At 49.9% G+C, this 12,617-nt stretch overlaps 1 protein-coding gene across 2 annotated transcripts in view; it reads left to right on the plus strand.

The window, feature by feature from the left end:
* The first annotated feature begins 2,637 nt into the window (after nucleotides 1–2,637).
* Nucleotides 2,638–12,617, plus strand: part of LOC308591027 (uncharacterized protein) — a 46,500-nt gene continuing 36,520 nt past the window's right edge. Inside the window, exons 1-2 of one of the 2 annotated variants that reach the window (XM_081201557.1) lie at nucleotides 2,638–2,867; nucleotides 3,155–3,789. In XM_081201557.1, coding sequence (XP_081057683.1) covers nucleotides 3,603–3,789 — 187 coding nt within the window. In that variant the 5' untranslated portion in view covers nucleotides 2,638–2,867; nucleotides 3,155–3,602. Of the gene's footprint in view, nucleotides 2,868–3,103; nucleotides 3,790–12,617 lie in introns of those variants that run through there. The other variant, XM_081201558.1, reaches the window with a different exon arrangement.

A 12,617-nucleotide genomic window follows, 5' to 3' on the forward strand; every position in this document is an offset into this window, starting at 1 on the left:
TCTGAACCCACCTCATAGCCATTCTGAAATATTGATTGTCTCTCTCTTTTCTTGCAGAGAGGCTGGTTTCAGGTCTGCATCGGTATCGATCCCATTGCAAAGGAACTTGGACTGTTGCAAAGACCCTGTGAGAAAGAGGTGGTGGTGGAGGGTGGGAGAATATCGGAACACGGGGCGCTAGGTAAATGTTAAAGGTAAAGGGACCCCTGAGCATTAGGTCCAGTCATGGCCAACTCTGGGGTTGCGCGCTCATCTCGCTTTATTGGCCGAGGGAGCCGGCGTACAGCTTCCGGGTCATGTGGCCAGCATGACTAAGCCGCTTCTGGCGAGCCAGAGCAGTGCACGGAAACGCCATTTACCTTCCCGTCGGAGTGGTACCTATTTATCTACTTGCACTTTGATGTGCTTTCGAACTGCTAGGTTGGCAGGAGCAGGGACCGAGCAACGGGAGCTCACCCCGTCGCGGGGATTCGAACTGCTGACATTCTGATCGGCAAGTCCTAGGCTCAGTGGTTTAACCCACGCCACAGTTACGGTGCCTCAAATCTATCTGGCCGCTCTTGATTCCCATGACATGTGTGTCATCAAAATAATTAACAACAACAATAGTAATGTTTATTATGTAGCATAGGAATGGAGAACCTTTTTCTCAAACCAAGGGCCACATTCCCTTCCAGGAAATCTTCTGGGGGCCACATGCCGGGGGTGGGCAGAGCCAGAAGCAAAAGGAGGAGGTGGAGCCACAAAGGTAAATTTACTTCTGTCCAGGCAAGCAAGAGTTCAAGGGTGCACAGTGGCGTAGCGTGGGGGGTGCAGGGGGGGGCGGGCGCACCGGGCGCAACATCTGGGGGTTAGGGGGCGCAAATCCACGGGTTAGGGGGCGCAAATCCACGTTTTAGGGGGCACAAATTACTTGCCTTGCCCCGGGTGCTGACAACCCACGCTACGCCACTGAGGGTGCATTCCAGCCAGGTAAGGACGCTCAAGGAAGGTGAAAAGGGTGTGGCCTGGGGAGAGTCTTGAGGGCCGCAGAGAGAGGCCTGGAGGGCCACACGGGACTGCTGAGACGAGGTTCCCCTGATTAAGTAGTTAAATATCATATCCAAAGTAGCAGCTCCATAAGTCATGTCTGTAATAAGCCTTTATGGGCACTGAGGATTCTCCAAGATGGCAATTACCTTAAGAGTTCATTTGAGGATGTATAGTAGGCATAGGCAAACTCGGCCCTCCGGATGTTTTGGGACTACAACTCCCATCATTCCTAGCTAACAGGACCAGTGGTCAGAGATGATGGGAGTTGTAGTCTCAAAACATCTGGAGGGCTGAGTTTGCCTATGCCTGATGTATAAAGTGCTTTTGGGGTTAAAATAAAGCCTTGCAGGGGAAAAGGGAAGTGTAAGCTCTTTGCTCAGAGGCAGAACATCCCTGCAGCAGCTGCCCACCCATGGGTGGAAGGCAGGGGGTCCAGCAGTAGGTGACACCAGAGCCAAAGACAGGCAGAGCCAACTAATACCAGTTTTGGCTTCCTCCTCCTTGCCAAGTTCTACAAGGGGAAACCCTGGGACTAAGGAGGAGGACAGGCAGTGTCAAAGAGTGAGCCGGCAGCAAATCACACTGTTCTAAGTTGGAGTTAACTCTTTATTAGCAAAAAACATGATCTTTGAAGATTTGGCTGAGTGTGAGGCCTAATGAGCAGAGTAGCTCATTCCTGATTTCCTCCATGAAAATAATTTGCTGAGACTGAACATTCCCACCTCCTCACAGCCATCTACAGTGGTACCTTGGGTTAAGTACTTAATTCGTTCTGGAGGTCCGTACTTAACCTGAAACTGTTCTTAACCTGAAGCACCACTTTAGCTAATGGGGCCTCCCGCTGCTGCCACACTGCCGGAGCACAATTTCTGTTCTCATCCTGAAGCAAAGTTCTTAACCTGAAGCACTATTTCCGGGTTAGAGGAGTCTGTAACCTGAAGCGTATGTAACCTGAAGCATATGTAACCCGAGGTACCACTGTAAGTGCTTTCCTTTCCAGGGCTTTTCCCAAGCAATCTGAGACTGGGCCTGAATGCAAGCCTGCTGCTGCTCCTCCCATTTCAGCCCTGTTCTGGTTCTGGGAGACAAGTGGGGAGGGATCTTGCGGCAGCAGGTGGGAGAGACACCCCTGACTCTTCACCAGCCTTACTCATCTCTGCCTCTTGGCCCCCATCCTTACCTGTTTCTGGACTGCTCTCTGCCACAGACTCTCCCAGCTCACTAACCCAGGGACCTATAGTTTACCCCTCGCATTGCTACAGTTCCCACCAACACAGAATAAGAGGCAGTTTCCAGGGATCTTGGGGAGCCGGCACAGCCAAGGTTAGGAAAGGCGCAAGCGATCTGCGATCCCCTAACCGCGCCACTGAGCCGGATTTCAGCAGCGATCCCCGGCGGCTGGTCAGCGGGCTTGCTTCCGAGTGAGCGCGCAACGGGCTTGACAGTCTTGTGCGCCCCGCGCGCAAAGCACATCCCACTCCATTGCAACCCTGCTCTTTGGCGATCCCTGGGATCTTATTCCTCCGGCTCCTCCCCCGCCTCTCCACCCCCTCCCCTTTCCCCTGATGCTCCCACCGCCGCCCCCTTTCCTTCCTAGTTCAGCTCCTCCCAGCTCCGCATCCTCCTTCCACCGCCGCCAACCACCTCTCTCAATCTCTCTCTCTCTCTGCATATCGCAAAATTGTCCTCCTCCTCCTCCTTTCGGATCCTTCCTCCACCTCCCCAGCCGATCCTTCCCACCACCGCCACCCCGTTTCAAGTTGGAGGAGGGAGAGTCCGGAGGAAAGGAGACCAGAAAGGAGTCAGTGTTTTTGCAGCCGCCTGCAAATCCTGCGGTCAGTTTCCTGGTCCGTTTCCACGCGTCCCTTGGGGATCCTGCTTCGGCTTCCTCTCTCCGTGTTAAGATTGTTTGCAAGTTTTTCAGGGGAGGGAGAGGGCAGCTTGCGATAATAAACTGCCCCCTAGTGTTGTGTGTGTAGCTGCTGGGCTGGGCGGGAAAGGAAGTTCCTTAAACCTGGGAAAGTCCTCCGTGCGCCTAGAAACTTTGGTGATCCGTATCCGTGATCCTGCTTTTTCTGCTTTGCGCTCCCCTCCCCAACCCCAACCCCCTCGCTTCCTACAGCACAAGGAAAAAGGAAGTTTAAGAAAAAGTTTTCTCCTGTTCACGCGCGCACACCTGTACTCGAGAAGAAAGGAAACAGCGGAAGGAGATGGAATAAAACGGTGCAATCTCTGGTAGGGTTTTTATTATTATTGTTGGGGCTTCTTTTAAAACCCTGCAGTTTCTAGCTGGAAAGAGATGAGCTTGCCCTTTGCCCCAGCCTCTATTCCTTCTCACTGACTCAGACTATGAGGATTGTTAAGCCAGCCTGGTCCTGTAAAGAGAAGAGGAAAAGGAAGGATCCATCTGGGAGAATTTAAGAAAGACCATTATTATTGTTATTTCAACGGACTGGCCGTTCGGAAAGAGGGCAAGCTGCTGTTCTTGGGTGCTCACGAAAAGTCGGACCAGATGGTACAGCGGCAAAGAAAAGTGAAAAAATAAATCCTTTGGCAAGGAAGCTCCCGGGATGGGGACTGGGCTGTGCACCAGGAGGCAAAAGGGCCTCTTGCAAACTGGGTTTTGCCTAGTGGCCGTGGCCTGCCTGGCATCTGGAGCTTTCCTGTACAACCACCTCCAGCAGAAGGTGAAGTCTGCAGAAGCCTTGGCTTTGAAATACAAGCAGCAACAGGAGGTGCTTTCGGCTCAATTGCAAGGTGAGAAGGGGTCTTGGCTTGCTTCGTTCGCGGTTGCGTTTCCTGCTGGTCCGTTAGGGCAGATGGGTGCTGCCCTACCAACCTCAGTCTGCCCTCAGCCAGGTCTCCCTGGCCTGCCTTCTTCCTTCCATCCAGTCCAGGGGGCGGCCCTGCCTGCCAGCTTCCTCCTCCTTAGGCTCAGTGGTGCCCCTTGTGGGACTCGGCAGGGAAGAGGATGGGGATGAAACTAGAATTAGTTGGCTCTGTTCCTTTCCCATCATGTGCAGCACACATGCATACAATTTAATATCTAAAGCAACTGGTCTATGCAGTCCAGGGGAACAGAGCCTGGGGGGCCTCCAGATCTACTCCTGAACATCAGCTGGGGCTGGGAGTTGGAATTCAAGAGCATCTGGAAAACCACAGGCTGTCTATTTCTGGTTAGTCCTGCAGAAGCTAGTCTGAGGTCACTGGGTGCTTGGTGTTGTTTTTATTGTTTATCAATTCATGTGCCATTTATAGGCCAAAATGGCTTCCGAGCCGTTTACAACTATAAAATCCACACATAATTAAAGCATGCAATAAAAGAAGTCCACATAAACCTTTAAAACTCTCATAATTAAAAATTACACAAGCCGTGACAATTACATAAAAAGCATGACAATGAAAACGGCTATAACAACAAGATCAGAAGTTCCAGTTCAAGGGATTGCTTTCCTAGACAGGTGTGTCTTCAGGAGCCGGCAGAATGCCATTACTGATGGCGTCTCTTGCATTTCAGCAGGGAGGGTGTTCTTCAACAGTGGTGCCACCACTAAACAAACCTGCCTTTGCGTCTCGGTGAGTTGATTATCAGCAGGCCATGGCAAAACTAACCAGGTCACATTTGCTGATCACAGTGCCCTCACTGAGCAGTGGAAGGGAGCATGGTTTTTCAGGGAACCTGGTCCAGATTTATTTAAGGCTTTGCATGTAAATAGCAGAACCTTAAAAGTGACTTGGTGGCTATTAGGCAGCCAGTGCAAATTCCTCTTTCTTGTTTTGTGTCCCACCTTGTGGTGCTGAGAAGTGTCTCTATACATCTATGGCTGTGGACCTGTGGACAGATGTTGGACTCCACCTCCCATCCGCCACAGCCAGCAAGGCCTGTCCTTAGGATGCTGGGAGCTGTCACCCAGCAACATCTGTAGGACCACAGGTTCCCCAGCTCTGATGGACCTGGAAGCTCCATCAAATGATCATCATGCATCTTCACTGATAGTCCTGCCCTACATGGGTGTGTCTAACTGTTGGTGGTGGGTAAGCTTTGAGCTATCTAAGTTTACCACCATATTTGGTGACAAACTTGGTGCATCTAGATGGTTTTAGATTCCAGGGTTAATAGTCTTAGGCTGCAGTCAAAGGGCAGTTTATACCATTTGCCCAGCTGCTGGTTTCCGCATCACACCTGAACTTTTGCAAGACATAAAAACCACTTCCAGAAATATAGCAGAAAGTTGCATGACTTCGGCGCTCGTTGCCAAGTTACTTTTTCCTGGAAGCAAATACCTTATTTTTTGCTCTATAAGACTCACTTTTTCCCTCCTAAAAAGTAAGGGGAAATGTGTGTGTGTCTTATGGATCGAATGCAGGCTGCGCAGCTATCCCAGAAGCCAGAACAGCAAGAGGGATTGCTGCTTTCACTGCACAGTGATCCCTCTTGCTGTTCTGGCTTCTGAGATTCAGAATATTTTTTTTCTTGTTTTCCTCCTCCAAAAACTAGGTGCATCTTGTGGTCTGGTGCATCTTATAGAGCGAAAAATACGATAACATGGAACTGAGCACTAAACTTGGGCTCCACTCTGATGCCTTAGAGGTCATTGGTGGGTTTGGCTGCCCAGCAGGGAAATGCCAAAGGAAAACATCAGGGAAGACCCGCGAGGAGGGCGGGAAATGCCACTGGAATGACCCTGGCGCCATAGACTTCCCCTGTTATTTCTGTTCATGATACCAGACTCATTGAATGACTATTGGCCCTGCCACCTGGTGGCTGATGGGGAGTTGTATGCCATCCAGAACTTCTGGAGTGCACCAGGTCAGGGAAATCCAATTTAGGGGAATTGCTCATTATGCTCTTCAGGGTTTGAAAGACCAGGCCTTTTGCTGCTTGAAAAACCTGAGGTCACCAGGGATGAAGAATCACAACACAGACAACACACAGCGTTGCTGTTCTGCTGATGTCAGCTCCAGAGCTCGCCCCCTGGGATCGAAAGGCAAATAGCTTCTCCTGGCACCATGCGCTGGCTATTAGTCTGGAAGGACCAGCTGGAGAGCTCAGGAAGGAGCTTTAAACATACCAGAAGTAGCAGCAGCACACTGTTTGTTTTTCATTATCTCTTCCCTGCCTCCAACTCGCATGCAGGCATTCTTCAGAAACTTGCAGTTACTGAACTCGGAGCTCATGTCTAATGGAGGGGCATTCGTATTTTATAGCAAAATGTCCCCTCCTCGCTGCTCCCGGATTGACGGGTAACTGGTGGTCTCTGGGACTGGATCCAGCTGCTTGGCAGATTCCGCCCTTCCTGCCTGCCTCTTGGCAGGGTTCTCATCCAGGCCTGATCAAACGTTTGGCAACAGTTTTGCTGGTGTGGGAAAGGGAAGGCGGGGATTGATTTCTGATTTCTGCAAGGAATATGCCGTATTGGCCTGAATATAAGCCGCACCCGAATATAAGCAACACCTTTAACATTGGCGGCTGCCTTTTCTCTTCCTCGCTCTCTCCCTTCCTGGCCTTGGGGGAGAGGATGGGGGACTATGCATGGGGCAGGTGTCGTCTTGCTGCGCTCCTGGCGCTGTTTGCCCCAGGCTGCATACCGTAAGGTCGCGAATATAAGCTGCTCTTTAACTTTTCACGGTTGGAATTTGGGGGGAAAGTGAGGCTTATATTCAGGCCAACACAGTATTCCACGCTTTGCTGTTTTGGGCTTTGCTAAATGCATGCAGTGCAGGCCTGGGAGACTGGTTCCTTACTTACTTCCACCCCTGCCCCCTGGTTTTCAGGGCTGCCACTTCCTTTAAAAGCAAAGCAAGGTGCTGGTCCTCATGATTCTTAATAAAGGGCAGGTATAAATAGGAACATGGGACTGATCTAATCAGATGCACTTGCGGAAGCCAGAGCAAGAGCTTTCGCCCAGTGCCTCTCCCCATATCCACTCTGGGGGGGTTGGGAGAACCCCAGGACAGCGTATGGGGGGAAGGGGGGGATAATTCCATCAGGGGAAGCAGAAGTGCTTGTGGTAATGGAACAATTAATTTCACTGGGTCTACTCTGAGGAAGACTTAGTTGGGCAGAAGCCGGAAGGTTTTTTTTACTGTGCCTGTATCACATTGCTTATAGGCGATATTGTTTTGCTCCTGCAATGGTTTTGGGATGGGCAGGCTGTTTTGTTTCCAATCCGTGCATGTCCTGTAACTTCTTGGTGATGCCTTCAACTTTCCCATATCTCTCTCTCTCTCTCTCTCTCTCTCTCTCTCTCTCTCTCTCTCTCTGTGTGTGTGTGTGTGTGTTGCTGTCCTGTTTTTGTTGTGCATTAGTACAAGGGTTGCCCCTTCAGATGAGAACGATGTGTGGCGGTCACATTTATTTGTATACTGCTGCAAATAATATCAAAGCGGTACTGTGATAAAAAATGTAAAACCAAATGACAAAAACCATTTAGAAAGTTAAAAACAGAAACCAATTAAACCATAGTGGAAGGACGTATTCTTAATAGCCGGCAGAAGAGAAGGGTTTTCAGCAGCAGGCGTTTGGCACAGAAGGTGCCCACTGAATTTCTTGCTAGCAGGGTATTCCACAGGACTGGGCTGCTTGTAACAGTCTGACTGAGACAGCGTTTTTAATGTCATGTTGCAGATACACCCACCAAAAACCCAGGACCAAACAGCAGCCCGGAGAGGGACCCTTTGGTGTCCACATTTGCTAATTGTGGAGGGTTTCCTTCAGTTCTCTGGCTTCAACAGCTCTGATTCCAACCTCCACCTTGGTGATTGTTCCTGTATTACTTTTCCCAGAATACCTAGGGAAATGCCTCCTTCTGGGCCATTGCAGAGAAGAAAAAACCCCAAACCCAAATTCTGGCCCTTTCACCCATGCCAGATTGCTCCTTTGAAGGAAGGGCCATAGCTTAGTGACAGAGCTCCTGCTTTGCATTCAGAAGATGCTGGGTGGTGTAGTGGTTACAGCGTCACGTTAAGATGTGGGAGACCAGGCTTCAAGTTCCCACTCGGCCAGGTGACCTTGAGCTGGTCACTGCCTCTCAGCCTAACCTTCCTCGCAGAGTTGTTGTGGGGATTCAGTGAGGGTGGGGAGAGAACCACACCCACCAGCTTGAGAGCCAGTGTGGTGTAGTGGTTAAGAGCGGTAGATTCATAATCTGGGGAACCGGGTTCGTGTCTCCGCTCCTCCACATGCAGCTGCTGGGTGACCTTGGGCTAGTCACACTTCTTTGAAGTCTCTCAGCCCCACTCACCTCACAGAGTGTTTGTTGTGGGGGAGGAAGGGAGAATGTTAGCCGCTTTGAGACTCCTTCGGGTAGTGATAAAGCAGGATATCAAATCCAAACTCCTCTTCTTCTTCCTTGGAGAAAAGGCTGGGGCAGAAAGGCAATCCATCAATCAATCCCTGGCATCTCTAGGTAAGGCAGAGGTAAAGAGGCCTGAAACCCTAAGGAGCTGCTGCCAGCCCGTGCTGACAGTACTGAGCTCCATGGGCCAAAGGTCTGGCTTGGTGTAAGACAACTTCCTGCATTCCTTTCCAGCCCTCCATCTGATATCCAAAGGGTTTCTAAATGTTTTTCCTGCATGCTTTGCTTGGGGCCTGGCCGTGAGCTCTGGCATTCTGGCCGAGCGCCAGTTCTGGTAATTACGGCTAGAGATGCCTGCTCTGCTTTCCCAGCTGGCTACACTTTTCTAGAATAGAACTGCGGAGCAGGAGAGAGAGAGAGAGAGAGAGAGAGAGAGAGACCCTCAAAGGTCTTCTAATCCCATCGTCCAGACCAAGCTTGACGAAAAGCCCTGGCAAAGAAGAGCTCGAAAAACGTTTGAGCTGCGGTTGGGGGCAAAAATCTTAGAAGCATGGAAGAAGAAAGAAGTATAAATGGTTTTTCTCTGTGTGTGCATAAGTCACATACGGATAAAATCTCCCTTGAATAGCAAACTCGGCTGCTGAGTGCCAATCAAAACAGAGCCAAAACAGGGCTGTTGAGAAATATAAGGGGAATCTCAGCAGACTTGGGAGAAGAGTGAAATTGGTAGAGGTACGAGACACTCTCTAACACATGACCCTTTAAAAGCAAACAGATCTAAGGGTGCAAAAAACACAACCAACAACCCTCCCCAGCCTTTAAAAAACCTCCATGAACACGGAATATTTTTAATGCAAGCAGGGGGCAGGCAGATCTGGAGGCAGGCATGACTGGGGCACATTTAAAGCCCATGGCTTCCCCCCCCCCAAAGGATCCTGGGATTTGTACTTTAGCCCTCACAGAGAAGCAGTTCTGAGCACCCTTAACAAACTACAGCTCCCAGGATTCTTTGGGGGAAGTCACATGCTTGAAATGTGTGCTGGGTTCCGTAGGTACCTGAAACCGTACCATTTATTCCAGGTCCTACTGGGCAGCATGCAAAGGATATACAGGCATATCTTAAAAGGCAAGGGCTTTTTAAAATTGCAGAGGGCATTCTCCCTTCTCTCTCACACACACACATGTGCAAGAGGGAATGTTTTTTCCCAGAGAGATTGTTCCATGACTGGGTTTAATCCCCTTCTGTCAAACTCCCTTGACCGTCATTGCCGCATCTTAACAGGATGGGAACTGGCATGTGCCCCCCACCCCTGTGTGGCTCAGTGGCAGAGTGCTTGGTTTGCACACGGAAGGTCCCAGGTTCGATCCCCTCCCACCTGAAATCCTAAAGAGGTGCTGCCAGTCAGTGTAGACAACACTAGTCTGAATGAACCAAAGGTTTGAGTCAATATAAGGCAGCTTCTGATGTTTCCTCGAATTTTGAATTGGTTCACTCCGGGGATAGATACATCACCCCTTTTTTCCCCTTTTCTGAGTGTGTAAATCAGCTCTTAGCTGGCTGGCAAAGTGTCTTCTCCCCCTCTCTTCCCTTAGAGATCACTTCCGAAATGGCAAACAGACAACAAGCGAGAGAGAGAGGAATGTTCTTAAATTCTGCGGAAAGCCTGCGGAAATGGTTATTTCTCCACGCTGAAGCCTGCTGGCACATCTGCCTTGCTGGAAACGTTAACAAAGAGAAGAAGCTCTCTCTGCAAGTTATTGCTCCTGGGGGATTTTTTAAAGAGGCGTTTTAGTAGCTGCTCGTGATGGCTGGATGGGACAGCAGCCAGCTCAGCTCATAGTTCTGTAGTTCTCTGCCTCTTGGAGCCTCCTGCCCCTCCTCACATCCTTATTTTTGCTCTGTTCAGTCATCTGCGTTGGTGCCTAGAAAGACAGGGAAGTGTGAGATAGTAGTCAGAGCAGGCGTGGGGTGAAAACTTAGGTCCCCCAGATGTTGCTGAACTACAACTCCCATCAGCCTTAGCTAGAATAGCCAATGGCCAGGGAAGATGGGAGTGGTGGTTCAGCAATGTCTGGAGGGGCAAAGGTTCCTCATACTTGGTTTAGACCAGCCTTTCTCAACCTGTGGGTCCCCAGATGTTGTTGAACTACAACTCCCATCACCCCTAGCTAGCAAGGCCAGAGCTCAGGGATGATGGGAGTTGTAGTCCAACAACATCTGGGGACCCACAGGTTGAGAACCGCTGGTTTAGAGTGTTGGACGAGAACCCAGGAGATCAGTCTCAGATCCCCAGTCCAGCGGGGTGGTGGCCTGTCACTGCCTCTGAGTCTAGTCAACCTCACAGGGTGTCGTGATGATAAGAGGGTGATTCTGAGTATAGGGCTGCCGTATGTCCAGGATTTCCCAGACATATCCAGGATTCGTCCATCGTAAATAGCGTCCAGGTGGAATTTCCGAAAATCAGAAAACCTGGGCACATGGCAGCCACCCATGTTGGAAGTGTCGATCTTTTGCTGAATTTCCTTAAAAATAGCTTTAAAACTTTGCCCCCAAAAAGCTCAACAACATTTCCAGATTTTTTACTTCTTGAAATATGGCAACCCTATCTTGAGTAGGTCTAGCATTGGCTACCACCCCTAGCAATTGACAAAGCCCATTGGGAATTGAGTCCAGCCAATTCCCTCTGCCTTGGATCTATCTATTACTGCCGTGATGGTGAATCCGTGGACTGATAGATGTTGCTAGAAGTGATTTCCCATCAGCCTCAGCCAGCCTGGCCAGTAGTTAGGGTTGGTGGAAGTTGTAGTCCAGAGGCCTGCAGGCAGAGAGGATGGGCTGTGTGTTTTTTCTAATGGGTTTTGTAAATTTCCAATTTATGCATATTATTTAAGCCCCCTCCTGTTATTGTGTTTTCCGATTGCAAGCTAATATACACGTCGCTTATATGAGGGGAATAATACTTCCCAGCAGTCAAATCTTCATCCTTTTCCAGATAATTTTCTTACCATCAATGTCATATTCTTTATGCAATTTAAACCAGGGGTTGGGGGACTTGTTTGGCCCAGAGTGTCAGATCTTTATCTCCCCATGCCATGGGCCAACTTTGGCAACTGGACTGGCCCCCACCTCTCAGCCATCATCTCATGTCATAAGAGTTGGGCAGTCCCTGACCCCCTGTCAAAGTTGACCGGGGGGGGGGGGTTAGTGAAGCACCACATAGGAGGATTGAACTTTCCACTCACAAGCTGATGAGCAGAGGGTTCAATCCTTTTGGCTCAAGGGGTCTGCTTCATTGGCACATTCAGCAGTATTGAACAGTATTATTATTATTATTATTATTATTATTATTATTATTATTATTATTAATACCCCACCCATCAGGCTGGGTTTCCCCAACCACTCTGGGCGGCTTCCAACAGAATAATAATAATAATAGTGGTAAAAGATCAAACATTAAAAACGTCCCTAAACAGGGCTGCCTTCAGATGTCTTCTAAAAGTCAGATAGTTGTTTATTTCCTTGACATCTGATGGGAGAGTGTTCCACAGGGCTGGCATCACTACTGAGAAGGCCCTCTGCCTGGTTCCCTGTAATCTCACTTCTCGCAGGGAGGGAACCGCCAGAAGGCCCTCGGAGCTGGACCTCAGTGTCCAGGCAGAATGATAGGGGTGGTGACGCTCCTTCAGGTATACTGGGCCGAGGCTGTTTACTGCTTTAAAGGTCAGCACCAACACTTTGAATTGTGCTCGGAAACATACTAGGAGCCAATGTAGGTCTTTCAGGACCAGTGTTATATGGTCTCAGCGGCCATTTCATCACCAGTTTAGCTGCCGCATTCTGGATTAATTGTAGTTTCTGGGTCACCTTCAAAGGCAGCCCCATGTAGAGCGCATTGCAGTAGTCCAAGTGGGAAATAACCAGAGCATGTACCACTCTGGCAAGACAGTCCACGGGCAGGTAGGGTCTCAGCCTGCGTACCAGATGGAGCTGGTAAACAGCTGCCCTGGACACAGAATTGACCTGCACCTCCATGGACAGCTGCGAGTCCAAGATGACTCCCAGGCTTCGCACCTGGTCCTTCAGGGGCACAGTTACCACATTCAGGACCAGGGAGTCCCCCACACCTGTCCACCCCAGCAGTACTAAACTCCACCAAGGGGATGCACAGGCAGGTGTGGTTTGGGAAAACTGGTCTCCAGGCTGGAGGTTTCCCACCCGCTATCCTAGCCCGAAAAGCCACTGTCACCGAACTATTACCCTCCTCTTCTGCGTTGGATTAGGGTTCT

This window comes from Podarcis bocagei (genome assembly GCF_964188305.1).
Source record: "Podarcis bocagei genome assembly, chromosome: 7".
NCBI classification, from domain to species: domain Eukaryota; kingdom Metazoa; phylum Chordata; class Lepidosauria; order Squamata; family Lacertidae; genus Podarcis; species Podarcis bocagei.